Consider the following 20,974-nt stretch of genomic DNA (forward strand, 5'->3'; position numbering starts at 1 on the left):
TATTGATTGGGCTGAACACTGACCACTCCCGAGGTTTCAAATCGTTTGTTTCCATCTGTCAGTGTCCTCGCTTTTAATTCCCTTTCAATTAAGCCCACTATATTGCTCCACCATGCTCTAATCATATTACTCTGTCCTTTCCATTGAGACTTCTTGAGGACCTGCTCTCAAGAGACACACTGTGTGATGTTTAAAAGCCAGGCGATGTATTGTTCATGACATTCTGAACATCTGGTGTAGCGCAGTATGCAGCTGAATGTGAATGACTGCACCATTTTGGGGGGTTTGTGTTGCTGTGCATCTCCCAGCCAGGATTCATCTCACACTTATTCAGCGTAGAGAAAAGCAATCGAAGGGAGAAAGGCCCAAACGAATTGGAATTTTCTGCAAATGTCTGCTCCCTGCCACATCACCTCAACTCCCCCAAGCGTCCCCGATGAATGCCATAAGTATAATAAATTGCCTGCGCAATTACAGTGCTCAAGCAGAGAAGCTGCAAGGAATAGCTTTATTGAAACCCTTTTAATTATAATGGTATCGATTAACACAGGCGAGTAGCTTGGGTAGCAGTGGGTGTCACGGTTACTGTTTCTCTCCATTCACGATAATAAACCAGGCGACTAACCGACCTCTCATTATGAACTAATGGTTTTCATTATGTTTCCAAACCCAGTAGATGTGGTACACCTAGCACAAGTAACTTATATCTATATTTCCACATCCATTGGAAGTTTTAAAATTATTTTTCTCTACTAGATTGGTAGAGAGAATTTTAGCTCTCAAAGGATTACTGACCAATCCTGTAGTTATTTTTATTTGTACCCATCTGCGATGTTTTTTTTTAATAAACTTAGTTGGTTCTATTTTCAAAAAAATATAAACAAATTAACAATTTACCTACACCTACCTTACCTCTGACTAGAATAAAGCATTTTTTCCTGAAAGTGCATGAATATAGTACATTGCAGTGTATCTCACTGTGTCCAATACTCTCCGATGTTAATCAACACATCATTGTTCCATGAGCTTTATATCTGATTGTATGCTCACATGAGAATGAACTTTTTTGTTGGGTCCTATGGGATCCCAGTTTTGATTCCACACCTCTGTATGGAGGTATAAATTCATATCAAGATATAGACTCTAGACTTATTATCTTTTGATAAAATTCTAAAAATATAAATATTCACAGTCATTTCGAACGAGTTTCAGAACCCAAATGCTTACTTTCTGTTAATCTATTCAAGGCCAAGCCCATTTATTGATTTACTTGTACTTTTAGCATGTGCAAACTTTCTGTACATACCTCCACAGAGCTAAATATGGCTTTAGCTCTTTACCTAAAGTCATTTGGTGTCTTGTTTTGAGTGATAAATCAGGTTGCCTGCGTTGAGACCACTGCTGTCCTAGCTTAAATTAAATTACGCCAAGTGTGTAGCGAAGCACTCGTCAGTAAACCAGTCTCACACATCTCCGTCGCTGTCATCCGCTGTGTAAGTAAACGCAGCATGCATCCTGCATCCTCTCTGCCGACTTCATCTTTATTTCCCTCTGATATTCACATAGTATGTAAAAAGGCAGCGTCTGAGTGCTACACCCCCAAGGCCAGCACATCTGCCTGTGATCCGGGGGTCCTGTTGAAACGGAATTTTCAATCCTGTCTGCACCCCAAACCTGCAGAGATCACACATCCTATCTGCCAACGTTCTGTTTGAACACACTCACTCACACACACATGCACACACACAGAATGCATTTATCTGTCAGGGTGTTGGCTATATTAAAATTCACCCCTGTGCTGTTTTGTGTGTAATTGCCAACAGAGAAGAGCATATAGCGCCTACCTGTTCATTTCACTGATGCACTGGCTGGCGTGCATCAGGTTCTCGTGGGTAGAAGGAATTTTATTTGCTTTTGCATCAGCTTTAAGAGATGCTGCATGAGAGGTGTTGTGGATCCTCTATGCCATAATAATAAAAATGAAAGTGGGTGAGCTTTAGTGATGATAGAGCTGGCAATCACTGACATGAGTTTTTTGGAAATTAAATTACCTCCACCAGGTGTAAAAACCCTTTTGTTAATAACAAGTTATACCACCATAAGTACACACACACACACACACACACACACACATGCACACACACACACACACACATACACACACACCCACACACACACACACACACACACACACACTGCTTATTATGGATAAATTAAGCTCAAGTCAAGAAAGTATCACATTTGAAAATTCCTGTAATTAATTAATTGCTGTCTCTCTATATTTTTAGGTCAAAGGATAAAGCTAAGCATCGGATCCCAAACCTCATACAGAACAGTCTATAATGTCATTGGCTACCTGAGAGGAAAGATTAATCCAGGTTTGAAATTGTCTATATTTTTGCTAAACACATAAACACAGTATTTTATTAATGACTGATGTAGCAAATAAATAAAAAAATTAAATAAGAATAAAAAGAATAATGTTATTATTATACTTATTGTTATTATTATCCTTTCACCTAATAAGTGATATTATTTTTGTTTAAATGTTTGTAAAAGTTAAATTAAAAAGTTAAAAGGTTCAATGATTCAAGAGTTTATTGTCATATGCACATAGAATTACACTGTACAATGAAATTCTTGTTTCATTGAAGAACTCTACATTCTTTCCGATAATCCATCAATTCTTTGGAATACTGATACTTAGGAATGACAGAATGTTCTTGAATTTAAAATGAACTGACTGGTGATGTCTTCTGATTATAATGGACTTTTCAGCCAACCACTTAGCAACTTTGTTTTAAACCCACTCTTTTTGTTCATAACTTTCAGGATGTTGAAGGTTGCAGTGTCATTGGCTCTCTGCTTTTCTAGGGATACATACTTCTCATTTTCTCTTTTTTTCTATTTATTTTCTCTTGTACTTCCTTCTTTCCTTCCTTCCTTCCTTCTTTCCATTGTGTTTATCTCATCCATTCTGTCTTTTTGTCTTCTCTACTCCTTTTTTCTTTATTTTTCCATCCCATCCTCTTTTATTTGCCCCTCTTTCTTTCTTTCTTTCTTTCATCCCTCCCTCACTTGTAACTCCTTGCAAGCACTTTCCTTCAGAAAAATACCAATACAGTGTTCATAATTGATGTGTAAATGTTCAAAAATGTACAGATACTCTGTGTTTGGTCACTGTAAAGCCTGCCTGTATTGCAACATGATAGGTTCAGCTACAAGTCCCTAAAGTTATTGTCAGAGTTTTAGGCAGAGAGAGTAGAAGAGAAAGTGAGAGTGAAATATAGGACATGGACTATACAAAGCATCAGGTGCTGAGCCAGCCCTTTTTCCACACCATGATACACTACTCACTTAAAACAATGTCTGCCACCGGTGTCCAAATGCAGGTCAGCTGGCAGCTGAAAATAGCCATTTAATTACTGACCAGTGTTTGCCCTCTCTGTGCAGTGTTAAAAGTCCGTATTACTTCTGTGATTTACTGTGCCTTTTTTACTACGTCATAACCTGCTGAAATATGATTCAAAAGTTCCTCTCCTTGTACGGTGACTTTCCAACCAGCATTTGCTTTTAATATAGATTGTTGTTCTCCTTCTTATTTATTGATTCCCTGAATTCCAGTAACTTGCCTCAAGACTCCTCTACCACATCTTATTATAGTATTTGTGTTCAAATATTTGTGCTTTGTTCAAATGGCTGTCAGTTTTTATTGGTAGTTTTTTGCCTCGTGGTTGTCACTCAGAGGCAGGTGATGTTCATTACAGCTACCCTCAGGGATGCATATAAGCTCTAGTTACTTTGGGTCAGCTCTTACTGGGTTGTGTGTGTTTGCAGATAGATACGTCCTCGTTGGCGCTCGTCACAGTAGCTGGTACGAGGGCACCCTGGAAGACTGGAGTGGTGGTGCTGCAGTCGTCTCTCAGATCATTGCCTCCATATCAGCTCAGACTCGTGCACTCTGGCAGCCGGACCGTACTATTGTCTTCTGCTCATTGGGAGGCTCTGCCCTCGGCAACATCGGCTCCTTTGAGTGGGGAGAGGTAAAATTTTAAATATTCCCCTCTGTGCTCCTCGAGAGCCCTCACCCCAATTATTACGATGTTAACATCCACACTGCTTTTGCTACACATGTGTATGATTACATGATCTCCTGAAGCTACTTGAATAGGGAATAATGAATTGAGAGCACTCATGGGAGCCAAGATTAGGTTTAATGGGAGGTCAAGTGTGTTTACATGCATATTTATGTTATGTCTTAGCCGTCTTCATAGCTGTAGGAGGAAAGAAAGTGCATCATACAGGCTACCCTGGAGGCTGCTAGCCACAGAACATAGGCAAGAGGAAAAACACTGTGCTTGAACGTAACCAGTTAACCGAGCAAAATTGAATAAGACAGATGTAAGACAGTGGAAGTGTTTCAGAATTAATGTGAATAGTCTGGCAGTTAGTGTTTTTTTTTTATTTTTTGTATTTTTTGTGTAATTGATCAATACTTAATAATCTACACATTAACCGAATACAATTGCACTATTCGGAACAGATGCTAGGTTCTAAACAGATACAAATTTTTATTTTTTTTGAGGGTGAGCAGTCAGATGTGAAGCGTGTAGGTGTGAGGTGCAAGTGGACAAAGACAGATAAGGCAATGAAGAAAGGCCACATTTATAACCATGAACATAAGTCGATGCACAATGCATTTAGAGGTCATTCATTCATCCTTAGTAACTGCCTGGTCAGTAACTGCCTGGTCAGTTTTAGGGTTCATATTTACTGAATGCTTCCAGTTTAGGCTATGCTCACTTTGGATTTAAATACAAATACAGATACAGATAGTGGCATTGTGTTTTTCAGTTTTTAAAGGTTATAAATGTAGAACTGGTAACCATTCAAGGAACTTTTTTTTTCTAAGAGTTTAGAAAAAAATGGTTTATTTTCATTTTAATCAAGTATTCATGTTTAATAAAAATATCATATGTGAAATGGAATCTGTGAAACCCCTTGTTTGTGCACAACACACAACGCAAGCCAACACGAGTCTGCTGATGATATACTGCATAGCTATTATCTATCTGTAGACTGTCTGTGATTAGTTAGGTTCTATTTCGGATTTCTGAAGTTATCTGTATAGAAAATGTATATGTAGAGCTTGCTGCTAGTAATTCTGTAGCATTAATAGAGCAAAAGACTTTATATAATTGAATTCAATTCAAGTCAATTCACCTTTATTAGTGTAGCAATTTTAGCAATAGACATTTTTACAAAACAGCTTTATGTGCAGTGGTGACAGAGGCAAGGAAAAACTCCCTGAGATGGCGTGAGGAAGCAGCAGTGGCTGAGTGGAATAGATACAGAACCTAAAGCTTGTGTATGAAGTATTACAGTACATTAGAGTACTAATCTCTGTTTAGTAATCCCTACAGCAATGAAAAAGTACAGCATTAAAGTGCATTTTCCCAAATTGTGAGCAAGTTACTTGGAATCTATCTGTTTCCACTGCTGACGCTGAGCCGGTATCTGTCTGTATCTATATAAAGTCTAGTGCTTTATTAATGCTATTAATACTTTATTAAACAGTGACTCATATGAATAGGTACAGAGCTTAAAGACTGTCTAAGAAGTATTACAGGGCATTAATAATAATTAACATAATAAGACTTCTCTAGGAATGTCACACCTGTTTATGTGAGACACAGAACGTTAAAAGGTAACTACATTTTACCTTTCCATCTCAAAAACCTGCAATGAAAGGAAAACTATTGCGAGGGAGCAAATATCAGTGTCCATTTCAAAAGTATTTCAGAAAAGCAATTTCCCAGCCTGTCCATTTAGGGCTACAAAATAGAGAAGTAAACTTCATATTCTGACATTATGAATAGCTCTGAAGACATTGCTGAAAAAATGAGGATGTCTTCTTTAAATGACATTGACATTGATGAGAGAGGCGATGTCAAATTCCATCCTAGTCAGTAGCAGCTTGGTGGACAAAGGCAATGTGGTCAACACAGACACTTTCGATTGCTCTAGTCTGCATTAACCTTAGATAATAGGACCATAAACCCTGGACCAGTCTAACACCTGGATATGGACATGGTTTGGACATGCCCCTCTCATTATCATATCAAGGGTGAGGAAATTACAGGAATTTCATACAGGAATTAATGAAGTAGGGAAGGTACAAAAGGTGTAAGGTGTAAAATTGAAGGAGAAATATACATTTATCAGCCTGCAGCCCCTCTGTTCACCACTCTTTTTTGTTTTTCGCACTATTATGCATAAATGAGAAGATGTACAGGTGTTCCTATTAAGTGATATATCTTCGAATAGATACAGTGGATCAGAGGAAGCACCCTCTAGTTGTTACACTCTCAGAACAGTGGAGAAGCTACGGGGGCCTGGCCGACCCAAAAAAGCACTCTTGTATCTAGGAGTTACACAGGTCTTATTAACTTGTTAATGTTATTCACAAAAACCAGTTCTGTTTTGCCGAGTTTTACGGTTTTACCCTGTTTTACCCAGACCCAATCACTGTTTAATTTCTGCCATCACTACTGGTCTCAGACAAAACTACACCATTTCTGGTTGCTGGGGCTGTCCCTTTAGCTTGCACCCTTTTAAAGATACACTATATCCATATTTCCAGTTAATAGATACGTATTAAAGGTAAAAAAGATAAGTGTAGCAGCCCAGCAACAAGGATAAGTGCAGTTTAGTACCTTTTTTTGCAGAGTGTAGCTGTCGTGTGATAAGGGAGAGCTACAGTAGCTTAGTGGGGGGGATTGAGAAAGTAACCATATTTGAAGAAAAGGTCACATAATGGCTTTTGTTGTTTGGTAATTTCATAAAAGTATACTAGGGTTGTAACAATACACTCCATTCAAGAATCGATTCAATTCACAATACTGGATTCATGACTCAATTCAGTTTGATTCTCAGAAGATTTTGAAAAAAAAATTGAATGGAAAAAAAAATTATGACTTAAAAGACATATTTTTTTAATTTCTGACTCATAACCAATGCAAAACAATCTGCATTTTTGGCTGTATAAAATTAGTGAAAAATTGCTACAAACAGATTTAATATTGTAAACAAAATGTACTACAGGTTCGCCATATCTTAAAACTAAATAAATAAATTTATAAAATATCCCCAAAATTTATTTGAATAAACCAGTCTTTGACCTGGGGAACGTGATCCTTTGAAACATAATGAGCTCCGTAGCAGCGCCTGAGGCGTCATTTTAACTAGAAATAGAGCTCCAACGTCAGTTAAAATGCCTGTTTTCTGTAACTTCTTTCTTGGGCACCACTGATCGCAGCGGTGCTGTTTAAAAGCGACTGAAGAGCTCTTTCTAACAGATATAATGTGGTTGTGTACCTATATAACCTATATTGCCATTGTGATCTGGAGCTATCATGTCCGGTGCACGCTCTCTATATATTTTAAATCTATGGCTTACGCAGATTGGGACCTCTGCTGTTCAAACAGTGTAATCACACTCGATGCATAATTAATAGAATGCCGATTCCCACAGTGTGATTCGCACATTTCCACGATTCACATCATCAAATTTTGCATCATGATGCATCGTTTCACAATTCATTGTTACACCCCTAAATTATATTGTATTGTATTAGTATTAGTCCAATGATAATACAGAACAGGTAGCAGACTCAGACTAAAAGGTAACTAATTGTTACATTTCTGCACATTTCACCCATTTACTGATCTGTTTCAATGTGGTTCCAGGCGAACAAGGTGGTTTTGGAGAACAGGGTAGTGGCCTATGTCAGCCTCCATAGTCCAGTTAGAGCATATGGACCACAGTCTACAGCATCACCATCTCTCCTGCAACTGGCTACTGACATCCATAAGGTAAAGAGCAAGACACTTTATTCAAATGTATACCCTTTCTTGTCAAAAAAAAAAACTTCCTAAAACCCTAAATATTTTTTAAGCCACATGATAGATACATGATGTTTTACAACATGCTATATCATATTTTATATAAGCATTGATTCAAAACTAATCCTTAATACCCATTACTATTCCAGGCTAAGGGTTTAGGAACTAATATGTGAAACAATTATTTAATAAATTCAACTTCCACATAATACCCATAAGGCCACCAGATTTCCTTTGGGTTTTCTTTCATAGTGACAGCCTGTTATCCTGTAAAATCACACCTGGTGCCTTAGAAGTTGGTGAAAAGGTTAACTTATTCAAATATCATCAGTGAATTTCTTCCCTAATAAGCCCCTGAGGTATAAGTCATGACTAGTTCAGAGAGGGTCAAAGGCCATGTTCCAAGGACAGGATGCCCTATTATATTCATGCATGCAATAATCCTCTTTATTAACCTAAATGCCAGTCCACATGTGACATTTTAGTGTAATAAAGAGGGTCCTGACCTGCTCTACTCACATGCTGTAACTCTCACATGCAAAAGCTCTACTTCAAAGAGAAAAATGGTTGTACCTTGCAGAAGTAATTATTTCCTTCCCTTTCCAGGAATCTGAGTGATGATGGCCTTGATTTCATTTCTCACAAGTCTTGTAAGAAGTTTTCTAAAAGGAAAAGAAAGTTAATATACTTTAAATAAGATGTGCCCTTTGATGAGTGCACATATGCAGAGAATGTTTTTATGAAAAGATAGAACATTCACTTCTTGATGTCTTTTGCAATACATAACAGACAGGAACAAGTTGAGCCTTAAATTCCTTACTCTGAATCTGTGAGTTGACTCCCACTCTTCTACATTCTTGTTTTGTTTTTGTTTTTTTGTTTTTCAATTGCAAGGAGATGCAGAGGAAAAGCATTAGGAAAGAAAGAGAGGAATGAAGAAAGATATTCAATGGCAAACATTAATCTGTATATATTGAGACATTTAAGCTTCTTTAAACATATGCTCTCAATAGACAACAAAGTGTTTTTTTTTTTTGTTTTTTTTTTAGTTTAAGGATTGTCTTATACAACACATGGCATGATTCTAAAGTGGATTACTAAATTAATGAAGGACTGCAATTTAAATCATAGGTTTAAGGGTAAAGGTAATAATGCAAAAACTATTGTTTTATTAACTATATATTAATCATCACACTAATTATATATATATATATATATATAAATGAACTGCTAGCTTGTATGTTGTTGGGTATGTTACTGGGTTAATCTATAAATTTTCATTAGGTAGTAGCATATAGCATAACCTCTTGAATTTGCTCAATGCTATGTTGTTATTGTCATCCTGACCCACCAAAATCTATGGTCAAGGGCCGCTGCTGTCTGCATCAGTATCTTCACATGCACTTAACATGCTCTCTCTTTCTGTTGATGTACTAAACCTAATGGCATTATTAGACTCTGACCTATTTTATAAACATGAAGACAAGTCAAGTACTCTTTTTTTTCTCAGAAGACAGATAGTGACTCAGGAAATTTAGGATAGTAGAGGAGGTGGTATAAGCTTTTGTAAATTTTTCCTCCTGTCAGTGCATTTTGGTGCAATAGGTACAGATTGAACTATATAACTGGTGTGTAGTTAAGTAATGCTTTAATGAATATTATGCATTTATTCCTAATAATGTATTGTTATTTGGTTACATCCTTACTACTAAGTGAGGTTCAGCCTGTTAGAAGAACAATAGAAAAAAAATAGGGGGAAAAAAAAACAGGAAAAGCAAAGAGCTTTCACTGATTTTGAGATGGACGCCAGTTGATGGATTTGCATGTTCTTTTCACTTTATTATCATTTCGCAGCACTTTACTACTGCTTATCTTGTCTGTCATGAATTTGAATTAAAAAATGCAAAGAAAGTGAAAATGGAGAAAGAATGAAGAATGTAAAACTGGACTATAGAATTAAAAGAGTTTGTTCAAGATTTTGTGCATGTCTGCTGTGGCAGTTGGTGCCTTGGTGTGTGAAGCTTTGTGGTCACGTCCAGTTCTTTACCATGTGTGCTGCCAGCCCTAATTGGACATGCAGTTATTTTAGTCTCCTCACATTGGTTTATTCCAATCAGGTTATTCATTTCTGAATGCAGACCTTCGAGAGGCTTCAGGTAGCTTTAACAGGCTCAATATTTCAGAACATTTTAACCAGACGATAATTCACATTCGTGAAATGGCAATAATATTACATCCCACTTATCTTACTTTGCAGCTGTCTTCAAAATGGAGATGCCACTGCTGTCATGTTCAGAATGGGTGCTTTGGAACCAATTATAATAAAACAGATACTTCTTTGGGGATTATGGAGCACAGCGTAGCAAATAATTCAAGAGACTGAAATCATTTAATTGTGCTTTGTTTAGTAACACATGTGCCTGTTAGTGTATTTAAAACTGAATCTGGCTAAGGATTGAAAAAAGACTGGATCCAAAACTCTATTTTGTGTGGTACACGTCATATATACACCAGTTTAAATTCATTGATGAATGCCTTCTGAACCAGATATATAATAAATAAAATTAAGATGTTAGCATGAGGGACAAAACTGTTAAGCTTTGCTCATCCCTCCTCATCCCAGCTTGCTCATATTAGACTGTATTAAACTGACCTATATAAAACCCGACAGGATGATTGTGTTCAGATGAGAAATCGATTTAGGGAAAACAAAACTGTCTAACATGTAATCCTCTCAGAAGAAGTCAATTCTGATTAAAAGGAAATATACGGCAGAATGCACACCTTCATAACACATTTATTAAAGCCTGGCTCAGTATTACAGATTTTTGATTGGATGCCATTCACAAGTTTGTAAAGTTGAGCCATAACGCCTTTAGTGGGTTATATTCTGGTGTTAACATGGAACGCTCTAATGTCCACGGACAGCCTCTCATCCCTGCTATTTTGTGAGGTGATCTGATGGATGCTACTCGGAGCATAGAGAATATTTCTTGTTGAATTATTATTGATTGGACACAGCAATGTTTTAGTAAGTCTTTCTCTATTAGCTGTAGAAGAACAATTCTGCGTTATTTTAGCTACATGTAGAAAGCCACTGGCACTTCGTTTGTGTCAAGACTTGTTAGAATTTAATTCTGTGAAATAAGATGTAGCTAAAAGTGACATCTACATGGCCAAGAACAACCTTCAGTTCTTTTCCAGCATTAAAGAATCAGTTGTAATGTTGCGTTCTCTGCCTGTTAAGCATGTTACCAAGCTCTTTACATATTTTACCAATTATCTACACAATGTCCATTCCATATCTATGTATCTGAAGATGAAACATTTTGCAAACCAGTTAGCAAACTGGACGCAGGAGCTAAATATCCTCCTGAGACCCCGCCTATTCATTTCTGTCCTCTGTAGTTTACGTTTTTTAGCATCCCTCTTTTTACTCCTTTAAGTTACCCTACTATTTTACGCTAAAGAGGACATCCTGAGCTTTCCAGTGATACCCCATTTGTCAGGGTGGGATGTTGACTATTACCTGTTTCTCTTTGTCTATTCTAACACACACTGGAAAGTTTAATATTGTTTAGTTATTGTTATTTCTTGCCATTATATTATTATATATTATTATATTTTCTCATTTATTAACACATCAGGAATTGTGTAGTGAGATCTGAGAGCACTATAATTATTTGTGAGTTAAAATATAGCCCATTTATAAATGTCCTTTATAGTGAGTTTTTTTACAGGGTAAAAAAAAAATATAATAATAATAATAATGCAGTTAATCCCAGAAGACTGTAATTAAAAGACAGTATGTGCAAATTTTAAATAATTCCATTTTGAAACCAATTGAAATTAAAGCAGTTTCCTTCCAAAAGTCTACAATTCAGACGCCAAATGCTTCAACAGGATCAGCTATGTCTAAGACAGTGGAGAGATCAGCTATCTTCAATTTTACAAGCTTCAAAGGAAACAGTGTGATAATGTAAAAACAGTAATTCTTAAAGTAATTACTCAAATAGTTTTTCACCAGGAAACTTGCTTACTCTTAATTGAGTGATTTTACTTTTACACAAGTGAATTATTACTACAGTAGCAACACTTTTACTCGAGTCAGTATGTTTTGTACTCTTTCCCCCACTGTTAAGGAGGTGTGCCGTGTTGGTAACCATATGAAAGAGAGGCACTCAAGTGTAATCTACTTTGTGTCATCCTTGCCCTGTAATACATTAGTCCTCGATCAATATCTGCTTACAGATTCACAGTCCTTTCACTGACAAATTGACATCCTTCCTTCAAGGGGTCTCTCTGCTGACAAACCAGTGTCTCACACTTCTGAGAACACTCTACACTTGGTTACTGTCTTGACATGTTTAGTATATGCTCTTGTAGATTTGGTACTGCATATCAATAAGTACAAGCAGGTTTGTATATGTTGCAGTTCAGTAGCTCTTAATATCTAACATGATGAAGAGTATCAAGAGTCTGACACTATTGTTCTGATAATGTATGAAAAAACATGCTGCCATAAATTGGAACATAGAGAGAAATCTCGAGGCTTACAGGCACTAAACTAGCAATTCCACCATACATTTCATTTTGCCGCAATATATGTTTAAGTCTAATATTCAGTTTTTGTAACACAAAGAGACAGTAAGGATAATGTCATTGTGATGCATTGGGCAGCACTTTCAAGATATCAGCTTATACTGCTGTCCTGCAGAAAAGTGTTTATCACAATCATTCTGAATAAAACAGTTGTGTTAAGCAAAGATATAAGGTGTGCTGTCAGGCCCTAGCACATCATCACCTGACCGTCTCCAGGTTTGTCATATTGTGTCTGTTTTCTCAAATAACGTCCGGCATGTTCATACATTTTGGTTGCCTTTGTCTCGTTTAAAATGCATGTGCTATTTCAATTCCTTTCTAAAGGTCACCTTCTATGAGAATGAATTATTTCCATAATCCAATGTCTTTTTAGTGACTGACGTGTAGTGAATGAGATAACAGTTTGATTCAGTGAATCTCTAGCTGTTTTTTTTTCTTTTTCAGCTTCATTTAAGGAATTGCTTTTGGATAGCCATGTGTAGTTTATTTACTCAGTTATTTGCTATGCTGTCTACATAGTGGTTCTTATTAAATGCTCTGTAAGGAGAAAGGATGGTTGGTTCCTAATTTCTGCTTCTTTGATATTGGACTTTGATATTGATATTTCAGGCCTAATTTTTAGATCACTATACAGGGAAAAATAATTGGAAAATCTGCAGCAGGGGTGATCACCCTCATCTATTGTACACTTTCTCTGCTCTCCAGCATTCTCACCACTGCTGTTTTCATGGTTAATTTTTAATTTAATAGCTTTCACTGCTTCCAGAGATAAAGTGATTCACAGTTTCACACAGCCAGCAGAGGAACTGAACCATAAGGATGAACATGTGTTGGATATCATTTAGAATTGATAAATTGCCAATTAAAATTGGTTGGACAATAACATGTTTGGATAAACTGATGGCTCAAGGACAAACTATGTCTGATCAGGCTCTGATTAATGATTGTCTGAAATGGTGAACTCGTATAGCAAGTTTACTGAACTGTTTTCTCAAAAATATTCCTGTATTTTCGTTCCTCCTTCAGTTAACATGTACTGTTTTTTGTGGACATGAATGACCATACTGGTCCGTTTCAGATATTTATTTCTTATAGTAAAAGTAAAAGCATATTTTCATTGAGAATGAAATGATGTGTATACACAGATATCCCTCATTCATTCTTTCATTCATTCATTCATTCATTCATTCATCCTAAGTAACTGCTTTATCCTGGTCAGGGTAGTGGAACCTTTCCCAAGAACACTGGGTGTGAGGTGGGAGTACACCCTGAATGGGACACCAATCCATTGCAGGACACCATGCATACACATTTACAGATGCTCAAACACACCTAGAGGTAATTTAGAGTAGCCAGTCCACCTACCTGAATATTTTTTGGAGAAAACCTGAAAACCCAGAGGAAACAGACATGGCGAGTTCATGAGAAACTCCACACAGAAAGCTCAGGATCAAATTATTATTATTACCGATGATTACTGTTCATCTTATTGGTAGTATCCTGATAATAGTTTATTGTAAGTTAATTATTATGTTATTGTGTTATACTGTATATTGAGTATATTCCTGTTTATTCTGATGTCGTGGTCTGCTGCATAACTACAAACACTCTCATTTTTCCTCACTTAAACCAGCCAAGTCTTACACGGAGTGTTACAGTAAATGTATTTATAAATAAGGCTTTAGTCAAAATACTTAATCTTTAAACTGCAGCCACTTTTTCTCAATTTAAAAGATTTATTTGAACTGCTCCAACCGCCTCTGATGCAGCACTCCATACTGTAACTCACAGCATCGAGCTCTAGTTTTATCTACTCCTTTTTAATGGAAAGACATGAAAATCAATTCTGACTAACATTAAAGCCAGAAAGCACTGCAGTAACCTAGGGCAGGTCTTAGTCAATGCTGTTCTAGAGAATTCTACAGTGAACATTATGTTGTGTTTATACCACAGCGCTGTTGAATTCTCGAATCAGAAGATGTTAATGAATTTTCTAACAGCAGCTTTGACAGTAGTTCAGGCTGTGACATAACTTATAGGTTTATATCAATGTGCACATCCTAATACTTATTAGAACATTCATTCTAATGCTATCATTTTTATAGTAATTTTACATGTAATTATAAACAGTTAGAAAGCATGTCACTCTAGTTCTACCCTGCTTGCCAATTCTTGTTCTATGATCACTTCCTGTTATATCACTTCCTGTATAAGGATTACATAAGGACACTCACAGTCACATTGTGAGGTTTTGTTCATTCATATTGATGTGTTAGATTGGAGTTATTTTTTTCCTGAATGATATATCTGTGCATTTGCACTCTTTGGATTTTCCCCTGGCCATGATTGTTTTGCCTCTCAGATTGTGTGTAAAGTTTTATTAAAACCTCCAGCACATGGAACCTAAGCCATTTCCATTCGTGTTGTTAATAAATAAATTAATAGATTAATAAATAAAAAAGAAATTAGTGGCAAATTAGTATGGGTAATAGAGGAATAAATAAGTTATAGATAAATCCACTTTGGGGTGGTAGCGGTACCACAGCACCCTGGCGTGAATTCTTTTCCAATAATAGCATGGCCAATTTTATGTTATTCCTTAGCGATTCTGTCTATAAGACTTACAAACAATTTAAAAAAGCAATTATGTATACGAATAAATATCTTTCACTCATACACATGTATTGGTTATTTTCTTAATTATGGATATTATATCTTCCAGAAACATGTAAAAAGTTGCCTTCATCCTGGAGGCTGCCCTGGCCTGAACATCAGCTCTCTGCAGTCTCCTGTGGTCATGGACTTCTTCACCAGTCAGCTTGCTGCCCCACTGGTGGAGTTTGCATCATCTGCCAATTCAACTGAGGTACACACACACACACACACACACAGACAGAGCCCAGAGGATTATCAAAATTCAGTTAGATACCCAGCTGATATGATTTAAATTAAATCTTACCATCTGTTTTGAAATAGTCAGATAACCACTAAGGTCAGTTAAGTTCATTGCTCTCATTTTCAATCCACTGAGAGTCTAAAGCGTTCATTTGTTTTAAGTTTCATCTATACTACAATGATGTCTGGATTCATAATGATCCATAAATGTGCAATTGAATGGTGCAAGTCTGTTATACAAACTATATATGGCTTAATTGGCAGCAATGATGGCTAATGCCCCGTTATGGCTCTGTGTCTATTTGATTTGCTGTAGGAAAATTGATCATTTATTCATATTCATTCATCTTTAGTAGGCACTTTTCCCTGGTCAGGGTCATGCTGGATCCAGAGCCTATCCCGGGAACACTGGGCTTGAGGTGGGCTGAATGGAACATCAGTGCATTGCTGAAATTTACTGGGTTTTTTTTCTTCTTAAATGTACAGTATTTTTACATAGTATTTTAGTTTGTGTCACTTCCATGATCTTGTAACAGCACTCCCATGATGGAGGAAGCTTTATCTGAATCAGGTGATATACAGTATGTTTCCACATATTTTAGGCATTCTTTCCTTCAGTAACCTTGCAAGAGATTGATCACCAATCAATTTACAACATGACAACACAGGCATTGAAATGAATTACTACATAACTAAAAGAAAGTGTGTTTTCCTTCATTCTCATATGTAGTCTCCAGAACTTCCAACCATTACCCAGTTATATTTTAATAGGGTTCTCCTTCAAAAAGGTTTTTAAAATTAAATTTGGCTTTGGGCTTTTGTGTGACACTGCTGCAGTGCCTCACAAAGCCAAAGCCGTGACTGTTTTTAAGAACAAGCACATGCTCTGCAAGGTGATTCACAGTTCCTTGTAAATTTGAAAAGCACCATATGTTCTTTTTTTTTTTCATGAGAGCTGTGCTTGTGACAGCAGTTCAGTCCATTGCACATTTGTGTACTTGTTACACATCTGCCCTCCTACAGCTCCCTTTCCCAGTTCCCAGTTTCAACCTGAATGGGAGTTTGATTAACCTAAATCCAAGCCAAAGTCTCCAGTAGGTTTTTCTTTTTATAAGTAACATCAGAAGTTCCTGGTCCCTCAAATTTCAGTTTAATACACTAGTGAGCAAGGCCCTTGTTACATTACATTACAAGTTGCTCAGTTGCTGATTCTCTTTTATAGGCATCTGGAAGCTGATGATATGCCTCATATAGATAACGCTCCATAAGCAAAACATCCAAACATGACCCAGGGGCACAGAATTACCGCACCTACAGCCATTAATGCAGCCTTGCTTCTGTACAAAATGGCCCTGGACCTTGTGAAGGCAGCGAGCGTGCCCTCTCTAAATGCCAAGCAATGATGCAGAAGTAAAGAGGAACACATGAAGGGGCACTTTGACCAGATAGCAGGATTTAATTATGTGGAAACGATAGATGGAGAGTGAAATGACAGGTAGAGGCGTGCACAGTGGGCTGAAGGGGTTGGGAAAGATTGAGAAACACACCACATTAACAAGGTCACACTCAATTCTTCTATACAGAGGAAGGAGAAGAGATGCTATCCACAATTCTGAGTGATATCCAAAGAATAGTAATTTCATGTCCTATTCACCTAATGTCCTCTTGTTAACCCCAGCTAACAAAGAATGTTATCAGACCCTTCAGGAGATATTCAACTGGTTCAACTAAGGTTAGGCTTTAAAGTCCAAAAGTTATGTCAATATTTACATGGGGAAAGTTATGGTTAGGCATATTTTCAAAGATTTGTAATTATCACATTAATCACTTCAAATTTAATTTAATTTGACAATATGGCTTCCACCCTCATTAACCGACGACTTATAAAATAGCACTTGCTCCAGCTTGCTCCATGTGGAAATACACAAATGGGACACCAGTCGATCACAGGACACCACACACACGTTCAAACACTTATTAACACTTAAGGGCTATTTAGAGTAACCAATTCACCTACTTGCCTGTATTTGGGAGGTGGGAGGAAACCGGAGAACCCAGAGGAAACAAGCAAACCTTTGCACAGATAGGAACGCGAGTTCAAGATTGAACTGGGGACCATGGAGCTGTGAGGCGGGAATATTCAGCTAAGCTAAATTGTTAATTGTGTATGGATGTGCATCTTTCGCCTGGGACAGTGAATGCAGCATACATTTAATTTAGTGCACATAATCTTACAGACCACCATTGTACCTTAGATTAATTTTAGATAAACTATACATATTCATGCTCTGAGGTGAATGTACAGTGATATACTCTTGCTGTAAACAGTAATAAACAACAGTACAGTGTAGTACATTCCTATTTTAAAAGTGCCCTATAGTTCTTACAATTTCAGAAACTCTTTTCTCTATTATCTTTAGCCTATTTCTCTTTGGAATAAGGATGATATGAATTTTCTCATGAGTCATCTCTGTTATGTATCAAAAATGGAGAGCCATAAAACAATAACACAGTTAGCATATAGATAAAGTGAGTTGTGTGGAAATAATTCTCTATTACTAGTGATCTTTACCGAAGAGCACTGTGAGCACGATGCCGTTAACTTTCCGCCATTTATTGTGCAACCTCTTGAGTTAAAAAAAAAAAAAAAACAGCTGGGTAGAAACTTACAAAGTGCTGTATGATCTTTTTGTAGTATTTATTTACTATCTCAAACACCATAAATGACAAATGGATCCGGTACGCATCAGGTTTTACTCTGGCACCGAGCTCATTTATTGATTCTGAGATTTAGAGATTGCGTAGACGAGAATGTACTTTGTGCTTTTATTCATTTGTGGGCTCGGTAAACTGTGCAAGGGAGAAGTTCCTTAACTAATTGCTCGAGCATGTTTAAATCTCTTTCCCTCTTTCTCTTTGTGTGTTGTGGTGACATTTCCCAGGCTCTGGTTTGTGCATCTGTCTCATTCAGCACACATGCATGGCTAAGCATCTGCTGTGCAATACTGTTGTGCCTTAAACTGTGAAAGTAACCTTTTCCTGGCATTCAACCCATCAAGCTGCATTAGAACAGAGGGTACTCTCTATGTTCGAGGACAGAACTCTCAGCCTCTGTTTCTCTCATCAGCATGAAACAGCTCTAGGAACCTTTGTAAACTAGTGGAGTCAAAATGACACATTGGCTTCAAGGCTTTCAACACTACCATTTTTATGCATTTATTTCCTCTGTGATCTGGTAATAATTAACATACAGGGTTAGAATATATTTGTGGTGGTCTGGGAAAAATCATCAGATGTCACTGGTGCTGAATTCTGACAAACTGCCAACATTTTTGAAATATAGGGTTTTTCTGCCTGTAACATATTTTGACACCTCAACTTTAAGAATAAAACAACATGGGCATGTTCTTGGCTGTCTTCCTGCAAAGATCATGTTGAGTAAGAACCAACAAAAACGGTGGTAAAAAAAAAAAGTCAGTTTGCATATAAATGTCTACAAGTGTATAAGACTGAATTAGGACTATAAACTCTAAAGTAATACATCTGATTTTTACCTAAACATTGGCTTAAATAAATGAGAGTACCTCAGAATGATTATCTTATGCTTCAGTAGTGTAATGTTTATTTTCCCTGATATTTTTAGTGCAGAATTTTTAGTTGCTAGAAACCCAGAAACCACTTCCAAGCTCCACACTAATGCATTGTGTCAGATGAGACAGCCTTCCTTGGCATGGTTTAACTTTTGCTCCCAACTCTCCCCCTCACCAGATGGCAATCCACCTTCTCAGGCAGAGAAGATCTTGAGCATCTTTCCACCCATTCAGATTTAAACTGAGAAGATTTGAGTTTGTTGGCCATGAACTAGGAAGACATTCAGGTTTTGAGGTCAGATATGCTCCTCCAGTGTATGCAAATCAAATCAAATTAGCATCATATGGCAGCCCTGTGCATTGGTAAATTGTTCTAAATTGACAGTTGAGCACGGACCATAAAAAAACAGCTAAATCCTGCCATCTGGCTCCCACACATCAAAGTGACCCTGTTTTGTGGCGCATTTCTGATTAGGGTGTAAAATGTACATGCTAAGGTCTAGTGGGACACTGTTTCTCACTTGACAGTTTAGCAGATCCGCTAGTCAAAAGGGTAATTACATGTATGACAACTGTTGTGAATATGCATTATACTTGGCTCTGGTCTTGGCTGTTTTTTTATTTTTATTCCTCTCGTCACAGAAGAGTATTACATAAATAACCCGTGTAGCTTTTCATTTTTCATATTTTTCACAAATGTATCAGTATACACCATGGTTTTATATAAAATTAATTTACAGTTCAACTAGGGCCACCAGAAACAGTGAAACTGTTCTATCATTCATCAAAGTGGCACCTTTCAATTTCTGATATAAAAGTTATAATTGATGTGGATATAGTAAATGTACAGTACATGCTATTTCTGACAGCCTAGAAAATTATTCACAGAAGTGAGCCTTTTGTGTGAAACATGGTGTTTTAATTAATTTTACTGAAATACCTAACACGTTTTACGTATTAGGAATGAAAGGACATAATAAAATACATCATAATTCAATCATTATTTGAAGTAACAAGATGGGAAATAGAAAAATGCTCACACTTCCATATGTTTAAGGAGAAAGGTCAGTTGAAACACGTTATGGCAATAATATAATAAGACATTGTCAATATGAGAACAGACTAATATATTAGTGTATGGTGCTTCCTTTTACTGTTCAATTTTAATGTACTTACCCAGAACATTTTCAAATTCAAAATTATTTTATGTCAGCAAATCTTAAAAAAAAAAAGGAAATAAAAAAGAAAAAAAAGAAAACATGCTGCTTGCATATGTATTCAACCCCTTCAGACTAGTACTTGGCAGAACCACCTTTTGCTGCAATAACAGATGTAGGTCTGTTGGGGTAAGTACCTACCAGCTTTACACACTGGGAGTAATTTTTGCCCATTCTTCCTGGCAAATTTGCTCCAGGTTCGTCAGGTTGGTTGGAAGTTGTTTGTTGACTGCAATTTTCAAACAGTGCCACTGGACTTGGTCACTGTAGAACATTCACCTTTTTGTTTTTTAACCACTTCTGCAATGCTTTGGCCTTGTGTTTGGGACCACTGTCCTGCTGAATGGTGAAGTTTCTCTCAAGCTTTAGAAGACTGAATCAGGTCCTGTTGTAATATCCCCCTGTATTTTGCTCCATCTATTCTCTCTTCAATTTTTGAAAAGTGCATCCAGAGCATGATACTACCACCACCATATTTCACAGTAGGGATCGTGATAATCGTCCGGTACACCTTCAGTCCACTCTCAGCCACTGTATTCTGTAAATCTTTCAGAGTGACTCAGAGTGTATCACTGTGGCTTCACTCACCAGTCTCTGTCTTGTTTGTGTGCTTGTTTTTGAGTTTTGAGGGGCAGCCTTGTATAAGTAGTGATTGGGCTGTTTGATGCAGCTTCTACTTCCTCACTATTGATCTAACAGTGCTTACTGGGATGTACAACCTCATAGATCTGATTTTTATACCCTATTCCTAAGTTATGAAATTCT

General features: G+C 37.0%; 1 protein-coding gene across 2 annotated transcripts in view; it reads left to right on the forward strand.

Annotated features, from left to right (window-relative positions):
- The window catches only part of LOC113526284 (inactive N-acetylated-alpha-linked acidic dipeptidase-like protein 2), a 243,522-nt gene that overhangs the window by 169,519 nt on the left and 53,029 nt on the right, over nucleotides 1-20,974 (forward strand). For both annotated transcript variants that reach the window (XM_053238111.1, XM_053238112.1), the window contains exons 7-10: nucleotides 2,289-2,378; nucleotides 3,838-4,043; nucleotides 7,750-7,875; nucleotides 15,230-15,373. In XM_053238111.1, coding sequence (XP_053094086.1) covers nucleotides 2,289-2,378; nucleotides 3,838-4,043; nucleotides 7,750-7,875; nucleotides 15,230-15,373 — 566 coding nt within the window. The remainder of the gene's footprint in view (nucleotides 1-2,288; nucleotides 2,379-3,837; nucleotides 4,044-7,749; nucleotides 7,876-15,229; nucleotides 15,374-20,974) is intronic.

This window comes from Pangasianodon hypophthalmus, chromosome 11 (assembly GCF_027358585.1).
Source record: "Pangasianodon hypophthalmus isolate fPanHyp1 chromosome 11, fPanHyp1.pri, whole genome shotgun sequence".
In the NCBI taxonomy this organism is placed as follows: Eukaryota; Metazoa; Chordata; class Actinopteri; order Siluriformes; family Pangasiidae; genus Pangasianodon; species Pangasianodon hypophthalmus.